Source organism: Excalfactoria chinensis, chromosome 8 (assembly GCF_039878825.1).
Source record: "Excalfactoria chinensis isolate bCotChi1 chromosome 8, bCotChi1.hap2, whole genome shotgun sequence".
Lineage (NCBI taxonomy): Eukaryota > Metazoa > Chordata > Aves > Galliformes > Phasianidae > Excalfactoria > Excalfactoria chinensis.
The window spans coordinates 22,546,232-22,570,944 of record NC_092832.1 but is presented as its reverse complement, the minus strand read 5'-3'; the positions used below and the strand labels follow the sequence as shown (position 1 = coordinate 22,570,944).

At 41.2% G+C, this 24,713-nt stretch overlaps 1 protein-coding gene across 8 annotated transcripts in view; it reads right to left on the bottom strand.

Annotated features, from left to right (window-relative positions):
* OSBPL9 (oxysterol binding protein like 9) overlaps positions 1-24,470 on the bottom strand; it is a 50,750-nt gene extending 26,280 nt beyond the window's left edge. For 2 of the 8 annotated variants that reach the window (XM_072343576.1, XM_072343577.1), the window contains exons 1-4: positions 24,269-24,470; positions 15,630-15,680; positions 11,810-11,888; positions 1,396-1,472 (exon numbers count right to left, since the gene is read on the bottom strand). In XM_072343576.1, the coding sequence (XP_072199677.1) occupies positions 1,396-1,472; positions 11,810-11,888; positions 15,630-15,680; positions 24,269-24,379 (318 nt within the window). In that variant the 5' untranslated portion in view covers positions 24,380-24,470. Of the gene's footprint in view, positions 1-35; positions 172-1,395; positions 1,473-11,370; positions 11,889-15,629; positions 15,681-24,268 lie in introns of those variants that run through there. The other 6 variants (XM_072343580.1, XM_072343581.1, XM_072343582.1 and 3 more) reach the window with 5 other exon arrangements.
* Positions 24,471-24,713: the final 243 nt, after the last annotated feature.

Here is a 24,713-nt window from a genome sequence, read left to right as displayed (position 1 = left end):
CTCGCCGCCCGGCCCCGCTCCCCGCCCGTACTCACACCGGCCATCCCTCAGCGCGCAGCGGTGACACGAGCGGAGCGGAGCGGCGGGGCTGGCGGAGCGCCCGGCCCGACAGCGCCGCCTCCGGTGGGGCGGGGAAACGGCCCCGCGTGCCGCGGCCTCGGCCCCGCCGTCTGCATGATGGGAACAGCGGCCGCGGGTTGGCTGCCCGCCGGGGGCCGCCCCGCCCCGCGGGGAATGGCGGCTGCCGCTGCGAGGCGCGGCGCGGGCGGGGCTGCGGCGGGGGCTCGTCCTGAGTCGGCTTCTAAAGCCGGCATGTTGGAAAAGGCTCTCGAAGATGAGCGGAGAAGGCAGCACTGTGAGCCGAGAGGTGCTACTCGCAGCGCTGAATTTATTTCAGGGGCTGAAGATGTTTCTTACTAGTCACAGATTTTTATTTACTCCCTGGAATGCCAGTAGATAAAGTACTGATTTAGTTACTTGTGGTCTTTTAAGGAACACAAAAAGCTTCTTTAGGCAAAAAAACAAAAACAAACAAACAAACAAAAACACAAAATGCTGCTAAACACTTTTTAGCAGGAAATTAAAGTGAACTGACTGAGAAAACACAAGTGGGATCAATTCAGGCTTGCTCTAATTCTTCAAATTGAGTAAATGTCACATGAATCAGTCTTTATAAGCTCCTTCCCTTTCGGTGATATTAAGGATTTCATTATGTTTATTCAATGAGAGCCTACAAGACAATTCCCTCGCTGTACTCTGAACATTGTAAACCTTCACTCAGTACAAACAGCAAACACCTCCTTTGTATTTCTACAGACATCAGAACAACCAGGTATGAGAAAACCCTTTCCTGAAGTCCAGGTTTCTGAGGAATTTGAGTCTCACAGACATGCTTGAGTGCAGGACGGCGCTGAGAACCAGCCTCAGTCCACCAGCCATTCTCAGACCAGAGTATTACCAACATCCATCTTGTACAGTGGATTCAAACAGCAGCACCGCTCTTGTTATTCATAGAGGTTAAATGTTACTGCTCTAATTTCAGAATGAGGCTGCACTCAAACATACCTACACCAGCAATCCAGACGTCTCATTCTGCTCCACTCAGTAAGGACCAACTCTCAGTTTAGAAGGAAGAACTAAGCGTGTGACTACCAGCCTGGAACCAATTAAAACACCAGCTAACGAGAAGTTTCATGCTGACTTTTCATGATGGTAAGGCAAGAAAATCGTAACAGGAAGATTAGAACCTAATCTCTGGTACTGATATCTTACCATGTCTGACGGCACAGGCCATAGAGCAAGCAGATGTGCAAGATGTGGCTGATATTAGCAGTCACACCATTGCACTTTGTTGTTCTGAGAAGTAAGGAAAGTAAGAGCGAAAGTGAAACTTGCCTGCAGCTGGAGGGTATGGCGGAGAATGGTGTCCTCTAAGGCGTGAATCCACTTCTCTCTCTCATCAGCATCCCGAGCTGAAAAAAGCAGTCACAAGATATTGTTAAGTTACATGGAGTCTCATGTGCTACAAGCCATAAGCAAACAGATCTGACGTTCTCGCTAAATATGGAAGCAAAACTATAATATTTATCTTAAGTTATCAAGGACATAATTCCACAGTTTTCTTAATATCCTGTTTATTTTTCCATGGTTACAGCTCCATAACATTACTGTGCTCATCTGCGTTACGTATCTGTGCTTTGTAGAAATCTCCTTCCCCATACTATTAATATTCTCAGCTTCTGCCCAAGCTAAGAATGTATTATTCCTTTACTTATGAATTTGTTTACAACCGATTGTTTTAATTCGTGCCACTTTGTCTAACATTCCTTTAATAGCAGTAAAAATGGAGGCTGATTTAGATGCAACAACATTCAGGTATGGAGATGTTTGACAGCATCACAGTGCACTTCAGTGAGGCTCTGCATGCACGAGGCTCTTCTAAGCATCACTTCTGTCAGGGCTGCAGTTCTCTATTTTTTTGGTTTGGGTTTCTGAATCAAATAAAACCCCAAACCCACCAGAACAATAAGCTTGTAAGGAATGACTTAAGGCCACGGGAGCAGAGGGGACAAAACGGCCGTGTTACTGTATCTCTGACACCAGGAGTGCATTGCTTCAGTGTCATCATTACTTACAATGGAGAAAGCATGACTTGTTATATAAACAAACCTATTTTAAACTGAGCCTGTTTTAAATAGGTGCGTGCTTTTCTGCTCAACAGATACATATAGATAGATAGAAAGTGAGAGAGAATAATATAATAATATTATGTAAGAGTGATTCTGCTTTATTTCTGTTTCAGGGATTATTTGTCCCTTATCCATCTTTAGGGATATATCCAGGAAGAAAGTCTGCACACACACTTCCTCAATTAATTAAATCATCCTGTTTTCTTAGTTACAAGCAGCCTGTACTGAGTTACCCGTTACAATTCTGTTTCAGCACGGACTTAGTAGTGAACAAAGAATAATCTGGAGTGTATCTATACAGACATGTATAAATCCAGATGTGACATCTTCACTTTGCTGGTCTCAAAGAGCTCCCTGCTGTGCTGGAAGAGTGTTTAAAAAACTGAGGAGCAGAGTAAGCAGACACGAGGTGCATTAAGAAAAACCCAAAGGCTTTATGTAGACAGTAGATGCACTATACAGATTTAGAACAGTTACTGACAATTGTTTCTCATTCCTCATTCAAATGGAAGGTGCTTACAAGAAACAGGAAGTCTGCTACAAGCAAGGAAAGCTGAAGTGAGCTAGCACCTATTATACACCTGAGAACTAAGACTCCTATCTGACTGTTATGAAGGTCAGAAAAGATATCCCTAAGTTATTATATTGAAATACACTCTCCAGCATCAAAATGCCATTTTCAGACTCCTCATTCTCATCCTTCTGCTTCCATTGCTCTTATCCTTCAGAATTATGCAGCCCAAACCCACCCACGCTCAGTAGCACCGCAGGTATTCCAAATATCTAAACTAAAAATTCCCTTGAAAAAAGCTTTTTATTTCTTTCTCACAAATCCGTTCCTTTAAAGCATGTTTCACAGGCCAGTGGGAGGGGAGAGAAATCCACAGAAGAACCATCTCCTGCCTTTGGCAGGGGGTAACTGCAGGTTTCTTTGCCTACTTCTTGCCAACTTATCAAACGTGTGTTCTGTGTGGCATATTTCAGAGTATATAAGGATTCTTAGGCTTGCTTTCTTCATTGTTATTTGTATTTTTTACATAACTGCCTCCCAGTTCTAAAGAACACCTTATTAGACAACTGTGGCAGAAGTCATTGGACCAGACTGCTACGTAATTCACAAATTATTTGATACAACAATCCTGTGTTCAAGCTTTTTTGCCTGAGACTATTTTATCTGAAAAAGGAACAATTAAACTGCAGAGCAGTGAATTAATCTTTGTGTTGCAGCAGACTTCCTATGACCTTCCAGACTGCCAGCAAAAGGAGGTCACTGTATTAGTTAAACACTAATCTCAATACACAGTGGCCCGTTAATAAAGGTTATCACATTTAGACTTGTGTATCGAGTGCTGTACAGAACAGAGAAGGCTTATAGCAACGGGGAGGACCTAAAAACCAGCTATTCAGTCCGGCTCAAAACCCGAGCTCTTTCCCATGCTCATAAACAAACAGAACTCTTGGAGGTTCTATTCCTTGAATAGCCCATCTTACAGCTATTTTTGCCACAGTTCAGCAAAAAGAAAGAGGAAAAAAAAAATCTCTATTTTTTTCTCATATCCAAGAAAGGACAATGCTATAGCACAGCAGGATCAATCTGTAGGTAAAAAGCACAAATCCCATCAGCTTTGCTACTCAGATAATGTCTCTGTCATAAAAACCCAGAAATAGCGCCATGAGAGGACAGCTTACTGCGCATAAACACACAGTACTGTAACCTTGTCAGCATCCTCTGATCAGGCCCTCACTTTCAGACCATCTCTCACCATTATGGGATCCTTCCAGCTCTTCTCTATACACTCTTTAAAAAAAAAACAAAACCAAAAATCATGGAAAAACAGCAGGTTACAGGTTTTAGTAAAGCAGGCTGCAAGAGGAGTTACATTAAATCTAACCAAAATGGCTGCCGTGAGATTAGGTGCAAGTAAAAGCTCCCTAATGGTAAAAGCAATTTAGAACTGAACAGCTGCCAAAAGATCACTGATGAAAAAAAAAAAATCAATGGGAACATTCAAAAAAGAGATTAACTAACATAGTCAGAAACAATTTATGGGAAAAATCTGCACACAATGGTCAGAGATCGTTATCCATCCATCTGTAGGAAAAGCTGCCTATCCGTCGCATTTTACCCTAAAAAAAGGGTTCCTTCGGAAATATAAAAATAAAAATACTCCAATGGCTTTCCAGATAAAATTGTGATGCGCACTTTGTAGTACTTGCTCTGCACCAGTAAATGCTGGAGGATTTTGTCAGCTGATACAGACTCTCCCTGCTCCTTAGTCCCATCCTGAAGTCAGACTGACCTCTGTCATGCTTTGACCAGGCTCCATTTTAAAGTACCTCTCCCCTCTGCTTAAGTTCTTAAGAGAAATTTTACTCCAGAATTTCTTTCTGCCAACATATTTGGGATAAGGCAATTAGTATCAGGACCAGGGAGTGTCACCAGTACCTATGCATCTCTAAATGTGGAAGAACAACCTCTGGTCTCTTTTCACAACAGCTCTGACGAAGAGATGGAGGGTAGGGAACAAGGGAGAGACATGAGTTACTTTCCCTAAGCCGATTCTAGCTAGGACTGACAGCTACAAAACCAAACAAGGAACACAATATCTAAACGAGAACTCTTTGGCATTTAAAAGCCATAGAGGTGTTCAACTGCTGACAGGTGATTGAAATGCTTTTACACTAATTGGAAACAGCAATGGAATAGAGGAGCCCACATCTATATGAATGTGTGCTGTGGCCTTAGCCCAATGGGTTAATGAAGTAGTTACCTTGTCAGCCAAATGCAATTGGTATTGGGCATCAGCCACCCACCAAAATATGCATATCTATCTGCAGTTGAGAGAGCAAAACCAGCCCCTGTGTTCTTCTCTATTCCAAATGTAAGCATCATTATCTCAGTTTTTACTGCAATTTGCCAGTGAACATCTGCAAATGGAAGCAGCTAAATCCACAGAGCTATACATTCACTGCTGTATGTAAGAGGCAGGAATCACTGAAGGCTGAAACACCACAAATTTACTATGATTGTGCCGGTTAAGCTCCTGTTACATTTTTCTATTAGAACTCGAATTTAGAAGAGAAATTACAATTTGTTCCCTTATGCTTAACCTTTTAATCTTTTGAGTCTGCAGCACATCCTTCGAAAGCTACCTGCATAATTCATTGTGACATCGCAGGCATGGCACAGTCACCCACTGGGTCCTTAAAGCAATCACAGCCCTATTTATGACCTGTAAGTAAAGCATGCTTAACCAGTATGCAAGCGCACTGCAGTGAGATTCAGGATGACAGTAATATTTGTACAAGCTGTATTTCTTGTGATTCCACTTGAAAGCACTAAAGATGAGAGATGGCTTCTGCTGAAAGGATGCTTTGCAAGGCCCAAAATAAGCTCTTATACCTCTGAATCTCCCAAACTGCCAGGCAGGATATGACAGGGATTTAAAAAATATCTATCTATACTATGAAGAAAAGGTGGCATGTGAAATGCCCCCAGCATTATTATAAGGTCCGAAATACAGAATAAATGTTGTAATTTAGAGTTTCCATATTTGCCTTGTTGTGAAGAGGCTGTATGTGTTTATACTTGAACCAAATGTTAGTACAGCGTAGTGCATTTACTTTTTTCTGGCCTAAGCTTGATAGCATCTAAAGATTAGATATAAGCAAGTTTGACAACTCTCCACAATACGCTTCCCAGCAGCATTTCTAGGTCATGCACAGCAGTACTTGGAACACTGGAACTACAAAACACCACCTCAGAATTAGCAAGCTGGTGCTTTTTTTTCCCTCCGTGTGTGTCTACATGGGCATCGGGATGAAAGAAAAGCTGCAGGATTTAGTTCTAAAAACAAAAGGTTACTTATAAATACACCATACTGTCTCTGAGTGAAATGCATACTTGATTTTCATTCACTGTGACCTACTTACAGGCAGAACAGATTAAAAAAAAGGCTATTACACCCACAGAGTCAATAGAGTCAATGATGCAGTCTTTATTCAGACAAAACTTAGTGGCACTGATTTTGACACAAAAGTCCCATATTTTCTCACCCAAGGTCAGAATTAATGCAGTAACCTTACACAAAAACGTCCAGATGACAGACATGAGATTCTTCCTATACGGAGATCGATAGGATTTTTATCACCAATCTCAATAGAGAGATTTTATCAGTAGTGCCCAATAAAGCGGAAAAGTCACACTTCATAGCCAATGTCAGAGGGCTGTTCTGTGGTTAAGCAAGCAGCTTTTCAGAGTCACTGAGGGCCTTTTAAACCATAGAAAGACACAAGATGAAGCAGGGTTCCATACAAACATCCCAAAATACCATCATTTCATTGCTTATGTGTATCCTTCTGACAGTTCTCACACCTATCAGGAGGCTGCCTTATCTCCTCTGTATAATTCTGGAGCTGTCACAATCATTCTTTCCCCTTCTCCTAATCCTCCTGATGCCATTCTTCATCCATTCATAGAAACCATCCCTCCTTTTGTTCTCCCTCCACTCACTGAAGACTCCAGTGCAGTTACTATAAACAAAGTCTAATCCTGTCCAAAGGAAAAGCACCAAATGGTCTCCTGTGAGTGACATACTAAGAAGCTTTATCTGCAATCTTAAGAAATCAGTTAAAGTGCTGCTTCACTGTTACCTCATTACAACTTCTCCATTGCTTCACTGTCTGTTTGGAATCAAATTTACGGGTTGCTTTTTGAGTGAGCTCTATAATCAGTGCATAAACACAGCCTCGGGCAGAAACTTTTGTGACAAAGGCAATCTATGATCAGGAAGCTATTGGTTCTCTCTGGGAATTCACAGGCAATCTGTAACGTACTAATCAAGCATTTCTCAATGCGAGGCAACCTGCAAGTACTCGTATTTTCATCTGGAAGTGTCAATTCCACGTGTCAAACCTGGGACACTTGTTGAAACGGAAGAAAATGTTGAACTTCTCAGTATCTCTCTGTCCTTACAATGAGACCTTTCCTGACTATTTCTCCACCATTCCTCACGCTCACAAAACTCCTTTTCAAAACAGCTGCCATGTATTGAAACCTAGTTCTGGTTCTCAGGGGAATTTCTGCAGTTTTCCCAAACAGAGGAGGACTATATCAGCCTCAGAACACTGTGTAGCACAGACCTTGTCAGGTTCAGAAAGCAGAGCTATTCTATCATGAGAAGAGAGGAGGACAGATAGCACAGCTCTGCTGTAAAATGTATGAAGAGACAGGTCTGGCAATTTTGCTCTTGCACTGCTTAACTATAATAGCACAGTTGAGCAGAGAATAGAGAGGGATTTGCTGTTTCAGCATCACCAGAACCTCTGGAAAGCCCTGAAAAATATTAGGTCAGGATAAATGATGCAGTCATAACGGACAGAAAAATCACTGAGGAAAAAAGCACAAAAGATTTTACACCAAAATCCCTTGACAGGAATTTTTCCATATCAGATACAATTTTAAAAGCTCTCAAGATTTTTCAGAGGGAAGGCTGCAGTTTGTGAAGTGTCATTTGCATGGGATGATGTGATGGACTGAACTGCCTTCTTACACCACAGGGGCAAGTTTCTGTACTCCATGTGGTGGTCAATGGTAAAGTTTTACAAGAAGCTATAAACACTGAGCATTTCCCCAGGCAGTGCTGAAACACAGATCTAAAGCCATTATGCTTAATTTTGACAGCTTAACGCAAATACCATCTCAAATTCTGATACTGCTCAGCAACTAAGGCTTTTGTGGGCCCTGAGATATCCTTGGTAAATGCTGTATCACACATTAACAAAAATTCCCTGCATTTACAGCACTACCTTTTGCTGTGTATATCCTCCCTCTTTTCTCAGCTGGGATGCTATGCATTATGCATCACAAGATAAACTAGAAACTGGGTCAGGATGGGGAAGAAGGAAAAAAAAAAATCTACCTTTACCAGCTGACAGGACTCACATAATGGATGATCAGCTGCACAGCAACATCCCTGCTTCCTCTCTCAGATTACTTTTGTGGCAGGAATAGGAAAGCAGAAACTAAAGCTAAAGCAAAATCATCTCAGATCAATGCACTGGACTGCCTCCAATCTTTTAATTCTTTATTACACACACAAAGCAGTGGAGACGAGACTTGTTTGCCTTCCAAGGAAGCGTGCTGTAAAAATAAGACCTGAGTTTTCAGGTAGGAGTTTTTGTTTCTGAATACAGTGTATGCTTAGTGAAGTAATTCAATACAAATAAAAGCTGTGATTTTCAGGTTAGATAGCAATTTGAACATCAAGAAGGCAAGAACACACTTGACAAACTATCTTGAACTCTTGAATTCAAGTCATGAGCATCCCTGTGAGCAGAAAAAGCAGCAGTGATATGAAGGACAGAACTTACTTTCCAGATTGGAAGTGCTTATAACTTGGTGATGATACAAAGATATTAATTGGGGAAAAAACCTCACAGTGTTTGAAGGTTATAGAACATTTAGAACAGGGATATGTATTGCAGCATGAAAAAAAAATAATAGTATAGAGAAAGAGCTTCCTGACAGGAAGTGCATTAAACTAACAGTATTATCCCAACTGTCTTCAGCTACTTGAACAGAATTGTGCATCTGAACTGAACAAACCCATGAGGGAATCAATGCCTTGAGATCTACCTCATTTGGAAGCCTTAAAATAAAGCCACATAACTATATAATGCATTATGGCCAAACAAGGGCCAATCAGGAGATGAAATACATTACTCTTAAATATATTTTTAAATCTCTGTAGATGTTCTGCCCCTCCCTTACAACCCCACAGAGTAAACAGGTACCAATACTGCAATATGTAACAACAAATAAAGGGAAATAATCTGCGTGGCAGAGCCGAAATTGCGCTGATAGTAAAATCAAAACATGTTGTTTACTGCCCATATGCATTCAATTCCATTCCTTCCTTTATAATTAGGTATTCAGTATACAGATGCTATTTGATATTTTTGCAGTCAGCACTCAAAGCCTGCACTTTCTTCATAATAAAAACTTCTCAACTTTTACTAATTTCCAATATAAACATGACCACTTAAAAGCCTGGCTGCAAACAGGACAGGGGGAGACTGTCTCAAGCAGCAACAAACTGCAAACTACACACTGGATAGATTGAATTTCCCAGGATCCAGCAGGAGGATCTTAGTGGGAGATGCTGGAGGTCCAGAGCTTCAGAAATTCAGTTTCACATATGTGGAAACAACATTCCTCTGACAACCTGACAACTTTAAATGACTTATTTTTCCTTTGTTTCCTTCAAATTCTATTACTGCCCATTAGCAAAATTTCACTGAGGCAAAAGCAGACCCAAATCTTCACCAATCAGTACTGAGAAGTACAAGTACACAAAAACATTTTTCCTCTGGAGCCATAAAAAGAAATTGTTCCCCTGCAGATGGGACTCCAGCTTACACACAGGTCAGCAGATGGTTGAAATCTTGGTATTTTTAAAGCTCTGACATTTTCCCAACTAGACCCCACGTTGTTTGGACCTCTGCCTGTCTTTGGGAGTGAAAGGAAGTGACAGGGAAGATGCAGTATTTTTTGAAAGCTGCTGCTTCTGAAAGTCTCTTCCCTTGTACAAGACTTCTCTTACAAAGGGTGGGTACACTTAGAGCTCTGACTACCTTACAGAACAAAAGTTCTATTTGAATCATGAATAAAAATCTTAGAAAGAAAATTCTTAGCAATACTACATGTAGTCTGGGAGTTGTTCTACATCCTCTGTAGTCCCAGAATACATACTGTAGTATTTACATAATTATCCATTCACTGTTCATAACTGACAGTGATCTATAATTCATATAAACTAAATCTATATAATACTGAGTGAATTTAACATAATGAACAAACTTTAAGTGCATGCATTTACATTTTCCATAAGAACTACAGATAGAGTTTCACAGAAGATGTTATATACCAAAATATCTCAGCACTAATATCTATATTTTCACCTCACAGACATATGTTTTAATACTGTGCTAACATCATTACAATTTGCTGGATGGCAGGGATGTTAGTTTAATTATATGCTAGCAGAAGATACTGTACAAGACCTTAGTCTTATGCTAAAAAAAAGCGTATGTACGATTGCTGACTTGATATAAAATGCACACAAATTAAAAGCGTGAGACATTATGTGACAAAACTGGTGTTCAAAACTTAGCAATAATATGTATTTGGTATACAACACTGTATACCAAATATGATAAAAACACTGTATACCAAATACTATCAAGACATTTAGCTGCTCAATACAGAATACAGTACATACAATATAACTGTAAGTCAGAGACATATGACAAAGGGTTTATCTTGGTAACTAAAAATGAGAGATTTCTAGATTTACCACTATCAAGTTCTCAAATATTCAGCAGTATTTAACTTCATAGTACTGAAAGACTGCCAGAGTACTGCATTCCATTACTGCATTAGCAATTACCTTGTGTTTTATCAGTTATCCTTGGGAATAGTAGATTTAAGTACTACTGTTAGCTCAGCATTATGAAGGTATGCTTATGAGGCTTAAAGCCAGTGTACAGCAGCAGCATTTAGAAAGAACTGTAGCACAAAGAATACAGATTCCAGCAACAACATGATGTACAATAAATGTTTATCATCAGAAATATTCACACAAACACAACAGGATTAATGATAATTTTCATTTCCAAATCACTGATTTAAAAAATACGTATAGTACAATATATGCTACAGAACCATTCCAGCTTATAAAAATTAATAACTGCTTACATGCTAATGTGCCTCTTGGATATTTAGTTTCCAGCTCTATGCAAAATAATTTAATTCTTCAGCTAATTCATATAAAAGGAAAAGCAAATGAACTAAAAAACAGCAGCTGAAAATTATTTTAATCAAACTTCCATAGGATGTTAACATCAGGAAAAAAGAAGCTATCCAGACAATATCATCACGCTATTTTGTTCTACTGCTGCAGATAAAATCATTTAAGGAGTACAAACAATGATAATAGTACCTTACCCTTTCTACCGGTGAACCATAGCATGCAATGACGAAACATAGCAGTGGCAGATGGCATTGGTGTTAGTAAATGTGAATAAAAGGATAATAGCAGAGAAATGGTGACTGGCAGACAAGACACAGAAATGTAGATGAAATGAATGCAAGCTGGTAAATCTTGAAGCAAAGCTCCACCTTTAAACCAAATGTTGCCTCTAGTCTCCTCATAATTGAGCATTAAGTTCTGTTTGGATACAAATTGCAACCTGCCGACCAGTCTTGATTCTCTTCCCATAGAAACACATTACTGTATCTTGATAACGAAGATCAGAAATGTTCAGTAAGCGAAACCCATAATCAGGAGCCCGTTACTTTCTCCCAGTGAGAGATTTATTCTATGTATTTTAAATCTCCAAATCCTGCCAGAACCAGTCTCTTTCTAGCACGTATGTATCCACTGCAGATGCAAATCCCTGCCTAACCTGCAGCACCCCTGGATCCAGAATGTTCTCAGCGTGCTCATTTACGCTGTTCTGTTGCCAAACATTTAAAATCATCCATCAAATACAAGTGGAATCTATTACAAGGAAAAAAAACAAAAACAAAAAAACAACAGTCTCTTCTGTCAGCTCACCCTGAAAATGGAAGGTTTTCTGATCAACAGTTATTGTGAAGGTGCTGTCGTCCTCATCGTCTATACCAATCACAGCTCCCTGTGAAACAAAGAACAAAATCCTGATAAGGCAAGCAGTGACATCAGCAGCATACACTCTATCACTACACCACTGGAATTTAAAAAGCCTTGACTAACTGTAAGCACACCGAATACTGTAAAGAGCAGATTCCCTATTTAATCAGTGGTTGTAAATCAGTTCTTTAATAGAATATAGAATTTGATAAAACAATATTTGTAGAACTTAGTGATTTGCTGGATGATAATGCAAATCTTTTACCTTTGCAATGGTGGCTTTATGCTACAGCATCGTTATAGTAAACAATATTCTACTATTCTCTACTACATTTCAACTTATATTTTTAAAAGTGGGGAGCAATACTTTTTAAATATTCTCCATCTCTAAAAAATACTGATTTGCTGCTACTCTACAAAAGAGGCTCCTGACCTAATTTCATCTCCCAGTCTATAAAAAAATCATTCCAGCAAAATGCATTTGTCCTATCATGTTGTGTCACTGGTACACTGCATGATCTAATTCTCAGTCCTTAAGTAAATACCAACAATAAGTCAATAGGATGCATCAAAGGCTGCTAGTTTTGTCTTCCAATTGGTGGTGACATTTCAGAAGGGAACGTAAAGATTAGATGAAGGCAATCTGTGCTCAGCTATTTCCAAATCCATCCACTTCTGCATTCTTGACCCCTTTCCCTCCCCAAAATACATAAAAAATAGCACAATTTCAGCCAGGGAAGAAAGACAATGACAGAGGTTCTGTAAGACTCGTTTTCAACTCCAAACAAATTATTACATGTAGTTCAAGATATTTCAAAGATCCCAAAGGATTTCCTTAATTTCTTTCCTCCTGCTCCAGGAGATCCAGCATCATGTCCTGTTTTGTCCTTCCCCCCTCCCACAAATCAGGAAGACATCCCTGGCAGGTGAACACGTTTAATGCGTTCCTCTTGTCCTTACTGTGCAAGTACACCACAAACAACAGTAGCACCAGCACCCTGAGTGAGCTCCAACAAGTGTCAACAACAGAGAAGGAGGGGTAAGCACTGGGCTGGCCAAAACATCACAACCTGTTTGGTACAGATCTAGTGGAAGGAGATCTCTGTCAATTTCATTTGCACACATTCCTCACAGCTCCTGTAAGTCTGGCTGATGGTATCCACACCTTTTGCTGTGCTGGCTGCAGGTACCACAGGGCAGATGAGACAAGGAACAGATTCTATCTAAGAACAGCACCAACCATGTGTAAATCAGGGCTATACAGCAGGCAAGGAGAGCTCCAGACATTCTCCCCTCCGCTGCCATAAGTGCGCCACTTAAATGCTCCAAAAGCACATTTTTCAAGGCCAGCTCTGCAATCACTAAAGAGGCACCTCAGAAGCACAGCCTAGCCAGGGTAATTCTGAATACTTCTGGTACCCCGACATTACAACAACCACACAACCAGGTCATGAGCCATTACACACAGCTCACTCCAAAAGTAATGCCTCCCATTTATTTCCACAGAAACTACAACAAAGAGCACAATAACATTGTTCGATAGAGCAAATTCTCAGCTACTAAATACTATTTTTCAACAGTCACCACCATCATTTCTGCCAGTGATGAACAAGAGCCTGCATGCCATGCTCATAAACATTGCCACTGCTGAAATGCACCACCCATCGCCTCACTGTGCTCACATCCACTGTTTGGTCTCAATAAACATTCAGCAAGCATTGATAAATGTCAATGAGTGCCATTTTTTCCATACGGAGGAATTCAATGACACATCTTTGCTTCATACGCATTTCTATATCAGACATCATTTTGTCAGACTACCCCTCTGCTGCCATCTGTCACATGGCAACAAAATATAATGGAATATTGGTAAGAAGGTTCAACCTCTGCTGCCATACCACCACCATCTGCCTCTGGTAAATTAATGGGCCAATGCAATAGAATAGGATGCATTACTTTTGGGGTAAATGTCTTGTATTTGAGAACTATCTGGTAATCATGCAGTGTACCAGTGATCAGCCAAAAGCATTTTACTTAAAGAAAGCTTAGGCAGGACCTAAGCATAGTACAGATGACAGATTCTTCTATGAACACACCTTCCTAAACAAACCATGACAATAAAAGAAAGAACAGAATTTGAAGGTGAAACTTCAGAGACTACAAAGCACAGGTATAAAACAAAACAAAAAAGGCAAGGAACAAGCTTTTAAAAATGCATTCCAGGAAAAAAAAAAAAAAAAAAAAAAAAAAAAAAAAAAAAAAAAAAAAAAAAGGAAGTACTTTAGAAATCACAAGTTTGTTTATGTTCACACCTACAGCTACAAATCAACAATTACTCTAAACAGAAAACCTCTTTGATAGAATTGCACATTGCAGTAGCCCATCTGTTCAGGTTCTGGTATTGTCATCTGCCAGAAGAGCTGTGTTACAAAAGCAGAAAGACCCCTTCCTCCCTCACAAAATAAACCCACACACGTTCAGAGAAAGGAGTCAGCAAATCTTTGCAAAATTCCTAAGAGTAATCTGGGATGGGAACATGGCAGATGGGAAAAGAGAGAAGGATTCTTTTATCTTAAATGCACGTAAAAATGAATAATGCAATGTTGAACAGATTGTTCACTTTTAATACTTCCTAAACTGACAGGCTGATGCCAACCTCCACATTGACAGCCTCACAACACTATTAAAGCAGACGCGGTTTTTGAGACTAAATTTCTCTACGCAATGCAAAAAACAATCTTACAAATCTTCAGGAATGTAATGTTGCAAAAAGGGGTTGGGGTTTACATTATCCTTAAAGAAACTATAATCATATCAATGCACTAAAAAGGGAAAAGTACAATAAAATCATCTGAAATGCAGATGAACAGGGATTCTCTGTATGAGTCCAACTAAGGTTGTCGGGACCCCTTTATTAGGCCCACAAGAATTTCACAAAGTGTTAGCAACAGAAGGAAGGAATAACTGCAATTAAAAAACAAAAAAAGGCAGAGTTCTGCTGCAACACTCATCAGATTCTCAGATCAACACTCATCAGGCCACAGATCACCTTCTCTATATTTCTCTTCAAGACCCAAAACGATCCCATTCATGTCCATTATCCTTTTGAATTATTCACCCTGTTTAGATCAGCTCCTCACAAAGCATTCTGGAGCCAGAGATTCTCTGAGAAATGGGGAAAAAACAGCAAAAGGACACATGTGTGAGAAGTTTCTGAAAGCGCACGACTGTGTAGCATTACCACACAAGTACCCAGAATGAAGCACAGGCAGGTGGTGGGCTTACAGCATCCAAACTGGCAGAACGAAGGACAGTGGAACAGAATAAAGGAATACCAGAAGTACAGAAAGAAAACAGTTTTGCAATAACTTCTGTGGGTGTAGAACTTATATCTACATATATTTATATTCACATGAAATGAGAACTGCAAAAAGCAACTTTATTGCAGCATTTTATTGTTAACCCATTGTATTTTGTCCTATGATGCTTTTTAGACAATGTATAAAGCACATAATACTTTTATACAACACCACAGAATAACCTGAGTTGGAAGGGAGCCATAAGGATCATTGAGTCCAATAAGAGAATGCAATTAGCCTAGCATGTCACTTGACCTCTAATGTTTTCTTTCTTTAAATACTTTCACTACCTCAGTGTTTTGCAGAGTCAGCAACAGAGCAAAACCTCAAAAGTCTCCTTGCAGCTCTCTCCCCTAGACCATATTATCCACAGTGAGACATTAAGTACCAAAGAAAATCATACTCACTCTGAGTCTAACACATCCTCGGCGTGATCCTCTCATCATTTTGTCTTTTGACTGAAAGAAATAAAAAACAGGACACTGGATTAACAAATTGAGTAAGAACTGCAAGGAGAAAGTTGTTCAAGACAATTAAGAACAGAAAAAAAAAAACAGTTTGGTATAATGTTCTATTGACTGATTGAACAATCTCATTTACAAAATGACACAAAAGAGAGGGCAGCACCAAAACATGAAGTACTGCTTCCAGACACAAGAATACAATATAATGCTTCAAAAAAGTTCTGTAGGTATCTTGAAGAAATACTTAGAAGATGCAGTCCACACCTTTACAGAAGGTAGGAAGATGTGAAGAAAGGCATTTATTAGGGAATATTGAAATTGGCAGAGTACTGATTTACATCCTTCTCCTTTCCAGGCCTCAGGAAAGAGTCAGTATAGCAGAACCAGCTGTGCAGGCAGAACTGTACAAATCAAATAATGTTTCCGTCAGAAAGTTTCGTGTATTTATCATCCTTTATACAGACATAAATGTCATATTCAGACAAGTTTCTGACTATTTCCTAGATATTACATCCTGCTTTTATTCCAAGAGTTAGAAAAGTGATAAGAGTCCAGATCAGAAAACAGGATTCCTACATCTACTTCCAGTACCTAAACCTGTAAATTACCAAACCTCTTCCTTAGTGTCTCTGAGGCATCCACTTATAGATATCCAACCTGCTTCTAGCTTGGAACTGTTCTAAACTTCCAGTTATTCCTACCACTGATACAAGTTTGTCAGCAACTTTTCACCAATATTTTCAATATTACTGGGCAACAACACTGGCAAGTTCAAGTAACACGCACACTAACCCTTTAAGATAAAGGAGAAAAAGGAAACATTATGGGGAGTCCTAAATATTTTGCCTTCTTACAGACACAAAACATCTTCTGCTTTTCAGTTACTTCCCCTTCATTTTTTTCTTTGATGTACTGTGTGCCACTGCAGCCTTAGCTACAAGGGCATTCTGGCCCAATGCAGCCCCTTCCCTGTTACCACCCCGATATTCAAACTGCATTCTTTCAGGTCATGGAAACATTTCTACCTCTGCAATCACATGAACAAGTTCTCTTGCTGTCACCTTCTGAAACATTTTCTTCTGTCCAACAGTATCTGAACACTTCTTTCTGTGACTGGCTGTGACTATGACCAGCTCTATTTTCACTGATGCCACTAGACAACAAAATCAGATTGATTTTAGTGGGGGAAAAAAAAAGACAGGAACCAGAACTATCAGTCTTTATAGCATTAAAACACTTTTCAACTTCCACACATTTGAGAGATATAGCTCCATTATAGCTATATTACAGCTATTTCTCTCAAAATCACAAAGCAGTCACAGCAAGTCCTATTCACTAAAGTTAATTTAGAATACAGTAGTACATGGAAATCGCCATGCCACAGCCTGAACAGAACTGAACAGGCTGAGCACCAGGTGAGAAGGCATGGCCAATCCAGGGAGCTTGAGTGCACACAATGCACCTGAATGACTGGAAGGAGGGAAGCCTGAGTTCACTCCTCCTCACCCTCATTTAAGGGCTGGCAGCTGAGGGACCAGAGTGTTTCTAGAGACTGCACTCCTTTTGAGCTGTCACTGGTTGATGAAAGGAGCAAGCTAATGTTTCTTCATCATCTTCCATTGTTCCATAGTGCTTATATCCTAGCAGAAGGCACTGCTATCGCCTCTTTTGCCCCACAAGTAGTCAGAACTTCAAATGAAGGAAAGGTTTTGTCACAATTCACTAGAGTTCACTTACATGCGTGGCTTTTTTATGCTCGCTGCCCGGAGTGCACTCCTGAAATGGGAGAACATGACCGAGAGCTTACTGCTCCCTCTAGTGGCTCCCAGAAGAAATACAGGCATGAGCTCAGCAAGAAATTAATACCTATGCTGAGGATGCACCTCCAGATGAGCAGAAGGAAAGAGAAACAACCCGAGCAGCTGGCAGTGCGGAGTGCAGGCAGACACCACACCTGGTGCCACCAGGTTTGGTCCTGGTCAGGTTCTGGAAGCAGTTGAGAGCAAGGATGATGTGCACAATTCCTGGTGCAATGGAGGGCAGAATCCTAACAATCCTTTCTTTGCACAGATTGATAAGCAATCAACCACAAAATGCGCTATAAAAGGCTTTACTTTTCTTGTACATCAATCACATTTTAATGGAGTGGAAATTGAGTTCAAACTTTATAGCACGTAATGTTCTTAGTTTGCAAAGAGATTCACAAGATAAATCACAGGTTCAGTGTGCAGAGCATTTCCCCATCTTCAGGCACAGCTTTAATTGGCTCACATGATTCCAATGAAGCAGCAAATCTAATTCACTCTAAAGGAACGACGCACCTATCATTCTAGTATCCATACTGAAGCATGCAGCTATCCTCACTAATCACGCTGCACACTCTCAGAAGGACATCTCTTACTCATTGCTGCAAAAGAGGACTTTAAAACATACATCAGTAGATGTTCTATGTTTGTTCCCCTCTCTACTCCCAAGAGGTTTTTACAAAAAGTAAAACTTGGACAGCTATCCTTAAAGCTGGAAGTTTGACCTTTTGGCTGTAAGGGAGAACATTAGGCACGGATTTTCAACACGCCCTATGCTTGATCAAGAATTCCTGAATAAATAAAGCATCCTATAGCTGTTCTGAGGAATGGTTCCACTGCACTGAACAAAATCTCATACAGCAGAAAGACATCAAGGAATAGGTGTTAAAAAAAATACATTTTCCTTTCTTATTATATATAACTTTCAACAAGGAGCTATCTGTTTTCAGTGATCAGTTGTAAAACTAGTTAAATTGGCATTTCCAATAAAATTTCCATATACTGTGTAACTAATTTTGATGATAACAGACCTGAATAGGTTACAAGAAGAGGGAAACAAGAGGTACATCTCAGCTGAAGCTCAAATATAAATTCATAAAAACAAAGATATATGGTGTTACTGCATGGGGAGTGTACAGATCTGCAAGAAAAACAATCTATCCTTCATCAGTTTCTTTTTGACATTCATACAGTGAAGTCTGATCAAGTACAGGACCGACCTAATGTACGGCATTTCATGCAACCTACATCTTCTTCAAGAAATTAAAGTATTGCCTGGCTCTATTTAAAAACAAAACTGAAACAAAATTAAGATCCCAACTCAGCCCTCCCCAAAGTCTTCAATCCCCCTTCACATCTTTAGAACTATTTCATCTGTGTTTCAGCTCTTGCATGGGAAGATTAAGATTTCAATATTAAATCCCACTGTTGTCTGCCTCCAAGACCTCTCAGGCACAGGCTCTTGTACAGGTATGTTCTTGACTCAACGCTGCCAAAAAAATCTCTAAGGTAAGTAGACAGATGAGCAATAACATCATTCATGTCATTTATTTCCCTCTAGGGAGAAGGGATGTGAAACAAGGTCTATTTATAAACACTGTTTTTTGCAGTTTAACTACACGTACAGGACCACTTGTATAATAGCTATTGTTCTTGCCAAATGCTAAGGCAATACTCATTATTCAAGCCAAAATAAGATGTGACAAAACAAAAACCCCAACACGCAGCTCTCAGACCATTCCTCCAGCTCACCCCTCTCAAAGGAGGGCCTCACCAAGCACAGAGGCAGCAGCAACATCTAACAGCAACAACAGCTGGGGTTGGCGGTGCTTACAGAGTGCTACAGTATCTTTAATCCCTTTAACCATTCTGGGTCAGGTAGAATGTACAGGAACAGTGGCAAAGACACCCCAAAGTTGCTTGAGATCTCAACTCATCTCACTGTGTGCTCTGAAATGAAAACCAACTACAGGCAGCTGCTGTGCCTAATGCTTTGACTTTTGTGGATGCGGTTGTAAAGCAGGAACCAAAAGCGCAGCCACTTCTGAACACTGAGTAGAAGCAAAAACTTCCAAAAAGCATTGTACTTCTAAGTGTTTAGAGTCTCAGTTATATTAAACCAACATATTTCTTGCCTGACAGTGCACATGAATATATTAATTTGCACTGACGAAAAGGCTGCAACAAATGACTTCTAGAAATTATGCACAAATTACAGTTTGCTTTTTAAAAGGAACAAGTAGGCAGCTGAAGATGACAATGAACACAGAGGAAAAGTTGCCTTCTATCAGTTGGAAAACTTTAGTACCGAACTGGTTTCAGTACTTGAGGTGTATGTAAGCAGAACCTTCAGAACCACAGTTAGCACGTGACTTGCACACTACTGCTTCACCAAACCATCCCATCTTGGATCAGAACCTGCATGAGCACCCAGCTCCACTTATCACATCAGCAAAGCAGACATGGCTGACACTGGGAGGGCAGGTGACATGCAGTTCTGAGTGCCAATATAAAATTACCCCATCAGATGCTGCTAAACAAATCTGAGCAGGCACAATATATTTATAGCAGATGAGAAATGCCACAGACATGCAGCACAAAGTGATGATCAAGTTTTGGGAGAACTGAAACCAGACATAATGTCTAAATTCTGAAGAGAACAGTATTAATGAAGCATTACTGAAAGCAAGTCGTGTGGTGTCACACAGAAATCACCTCTGTTTCCGAGAAATAAGTACTGCTCAATTCTATGAGTGAATGTACTCCCCAGGAGGAAAATCCAGTGCCAGTCATGAAACCCTACCTACCTGAGAAAGAGAAAAAACAGATTTCTAAAAGACCACGCTTCTGATGATACCAGCATCTGTGCTGATACATTGCAGACAGAATTATGGCAACAGACTGATGTATCACCCACAAATTGGTGATTGATCTCCCAACCTTCAAGGAAGGATTTGCACACACCTAAGGCCAGCAGATGGAAATACCAGCTTCTCCTTTCCCCAAACCTCTATCCTAACTTACCAAACAGGCATTACATATGATGAAAAAATATTTGGTATGTATTTTGCTTGTTATAAGGGAGTCCATTATGTACATTATAATCCTGTCAAAAATTTAGGACATAAAGACCTTTGAAAGACATAGTTGAAATTAGGTAAAGAATTCAACCTAGTGCTGAGGAACAGCCACTGTAAGACTTGTATCACGTCTGTTAATTCAAGATTATCTTTTTACTATATGTAGTTTGCTTACAGCTTTGTCTGTTTCTTAGATTCAGAGCTGTTTGCAGTGCGTGTGACAGACCAAATTATTGCAGAAACTTCATCACAACAGCTCAGAATGGAAAGCAGAGGCCTCAAAAGGTATCTCTGTACAAAAGCAGATGTTTTTTCTTGTTTTCCTCCATTTTTTGCACACAGCTGTTAACTAAAAAACCATATTTGGAAAAAGCAGGAAAATATATTCAACCGAAAGTCTCTTAATATGGGGCACTGAGCCATGGCTCCAGCTTCAGAGGCATCATTTGAAATCAAGTTAATGAGATTTGTTTTCAGTTTACCATCAAAGAAAGATACATGAAACCGTGGCAAAATCTGAGCTTTCCTCCTTAACATCTGGATCATACGTTCCACAGACAGTTCTTGAAGGCAGCACAGTGACTACTGAAGTTGCCAAGCAGCAGAATTCTAAAAGCATAAGGGGAAAAATGCTGTTGCAACATCACATCTGCATCCTCCTACCAACTGCTTTCATACAGATTTTGCTCCTGAAATGATTTAAGCATGTGTTTTAAAAAGTATTTCGATGGAACAACTAACAGCAACAACAGACTATCTAAGCATTTAAACCTATTGTTTAGGAACTTACTGGTGGGAGAACTACAGATCCATTGGAGGCTACCCAATTTGGTTCCCAAAATGTACACTACGGCGCTGTCATACAGGGTATAGTTTTCTTTCAACCCTCAGTCTCTACTCAAGGCAGCTGTAAAGCCTGAAGCAGTTCCAACAATACCTCAAATAGCTATAAAGTTTTAACTCCTTTAACGAACTGCCCTCCCTGTGTCCCAGCCTTGCTGTTAGTGCTGTTTGCACAGCTACGCCAGTTCAGCTTTTCAGACAATTAAAATATTTACAGAATACAGATGAAACGTGAATTTTAAATCAGACTTTCAAGCTCAAGGGGCTCTCTGGATTCCCATGGGCAATCACAGCTAGGGCTGTGCATTTAAGACAGCACTGCTATCCGAAAACACAACAAAAAGCAAATTGCTTTCACCTCCCTTTTCCTCCATAGCGATTTCTTTGTCTTCACATTCTCTGCCAGTACAAAGCCAACACATGTTTTCACACTGACACGCAGAAAGAAAACCACAGAATGAACTCAACTGAAAAAAACAAATCAGCAGAAAGTTTTTCAGCTGTAATCCAGCTTAAGGAACAACTTTACAACTCCTGTGCCAACAGAGATGATCTATTTGGAGGCTTTCCTTTTAAATATTGTCTGTGCCTCCTGCTACATTCTGCATAAAGCGTGGTGCTTCAGTAGCCTTGCATTTGCTGTGCCTCTAAGAGAAACAGTGGATTCACAAATCAAAGAATGTCACTGTTAATCTCTCAAACCATTGGCCAAACTGATCCAAAATGGGACACAGTCATTTATTTCATATTTGTTTCTTCTTAAAATGAAAACAAAACAACGACGACCATTTACTGCTGCTGGACAAATCATTTATCTAAGCAAAACCACATAGAGATGATCAATACTTGAATGGGAGTCCAGGCCTTACTATCTGGAATATATCACTCATAAATAAACTCTCACTGAGGATGAGAATTGATGAGAAATGTATGAACACAAACTGCAAACTACAGAAAAGGAAAGCAGAAAAGAGCAAACGATGTAAGAACTTTTGCCTTGATCTCTGAAGCCTTTTATCATGTCAGCAATGTAAATGTAATCGAGTTCATTTGTTCCTCATGTGTGCATTCAAAACATATTTAGGTTAATAACTACTCAAGTTAGCAAAAGAAAAGGCATACTAATTTAGATGCAGTACTGCTGTACAGCAGCTGCTTAGATACTCATTCCACATGGACTCTTCTGCAGCCTATTTTACGCTATTACGCAAGATGAAATACAGCCATGTGAGGACACGCCTAGGAACAGATCTACTCTTTTGTACCTCTCTAGTGAAAACTTCAGCTGCATCAGACATGAATGCCTTGCAGCTTTCCACAGCTCCCCTGCCAAAGGCCAGCTGCCTCTTGCACCTGCTGGGGAAAGCTCCTGCTTGTACAACTTTTTGGACTGAAATGGGCTAAGGAACCGGTAAGAGGTGACGAGAAGGTAAAAGTAGATGAGTTAACTGTAAGCTCTCCTATCAGCCAAGTCGTTTCCAGGCGCACACCTATGCAGCCAAGTGGAAACAATCTCAGCATACCCCACCCATGCATTATACACATCAGGAAGGGCTGGTTTCAGGCTCAAAATCATGCAGCTGCACCTACACACAAAGACTGTATTGCTTCAAGCTGAAACTGGCTCAGAGCAAACTGTGTTCAGCTGCATGTACCTGATCATACAGGTAAGCTTCTATTTCAAAATACAAGCAGACATACACAGAAACACAAGCAAAATCACTGAATGGCCATTTCCTACACAAAGCTCCCAAACTCCTAACATTGTTATTGCTTATTCAACACTGTCTTTGAAACTACCATTCTAAACCAACGTACTTTGCAGACCAATACAGAAAGCATTCTGTAGGAACATTTAACTGCAGGACTCAGTGGCACAAAGCAGGGAATGTGGTTTAACTTCCCAATCCCAAGTAGAACTTTTAGGGCAGGTAGGTTAAAAAAAAGAACGTTTTAAGAACTAAAAGTTTAAAAGAACTAAAAGTCATTAGAATGACGGACTATGTGCTAAGTTAAAGTGCAACGTGTATGGAGGGATATTTAACCACAGGAAGTAATGAGATTTCAGAACTGATATTCATTAAACTGGTGAAGACCACAGACAGAAAGTCGCTGCAGCAAGCAGAATTATCATCCAGCAGTCATCAGTGACTGCTTCTATTTCTGCAGCTGAGCATAAGGAGACTTTGCACCTTGGACCTTCACTCAGCAATTCACCTCAGGCAGCTAACATACAAACAGCCATCAAGGTACCTTTATTTCTCCACCGTACCCCAGATGCAGATAAAGCAGGAGTTTTGAATTAGGTTTTATAAGTGGATAATGCTGAATTATAAACTCGTGGAGCTAAGCCTTGCCCTAACAGAGATGGAAATTCAGATGTAGGGTGCAGCAGTTTTACACGTGGAAGTACCTGTAACAATGCCACTTTAATGCAAGAAGCTGACCGAGCCAGCAGGTCAGAAGCGGGTCCACAGTTAACACAGAACAAGAGGCAATCCCATGGATGTTCCGGAGCACCCCGGAGGGCAGCTTGGGGGCCGCCACAGGCCGTGCCGGAACGCCCCTCAGCGCCAACGGCCGCTCCCGCCCAACGGCCCCGCCCCAGCGCCGCCCCCGCGCCGGACACCAACAATAACAGCGCCGCTCGCCCCCACCGATCAATCTCCCCGCAGCGCCACCCCATTGGCCGCGCCCGCCGCCTCTTCCTTCCCCATTGGCCGCGCCCGCCGCCTCCTCCTTCCCCATTGGCCGCCCGAGCGCTCACACCGCCCCGCGTCTCCTCCCCGCCCCCACCCTGCGCCTCAGCCGGGCTCTCGGCTCCCCGCCCGCCCGGCCCGCCGCTGCCCCTCACCGTGTAGTAGGAGAGGAGCCCGGCGTTGTAGTCCAGCACGAACCAGCGGTACTGCCAGCCCTTCATCACATTGGTCCATTTGCTCAGCGGGCCCTCCATGATGGACGCCATCTTAAGCACCGAACCGGCACCGCCGCGCGCACCGCCCGTGCGGTGAGGGGAGCAGGGAGAGACACGGCGGCGGCCAGGAGGGAAGGGGGCGGGGCACGCAGGGAGGGGGCGGGGCCAGCAGCCACACTGCCCCGGGGGGCGGGGCGGGGACGGGGGACGGGCTTGCGCGCGCAGCGGGACCGCGCAGCGCCTGGTGGGGCGGGGAGAGGGCGGGAGAACCGCCGACGGCTGCGGTGTGGTGTGCTGTGGTGTCCTGTGGTTGGTGTTATGTGGTGAGGCGCCAGCTGCAGGCGGGTGGGGCCTTGTGAGCAGAGCGGGATCGTGAAGGAGGACA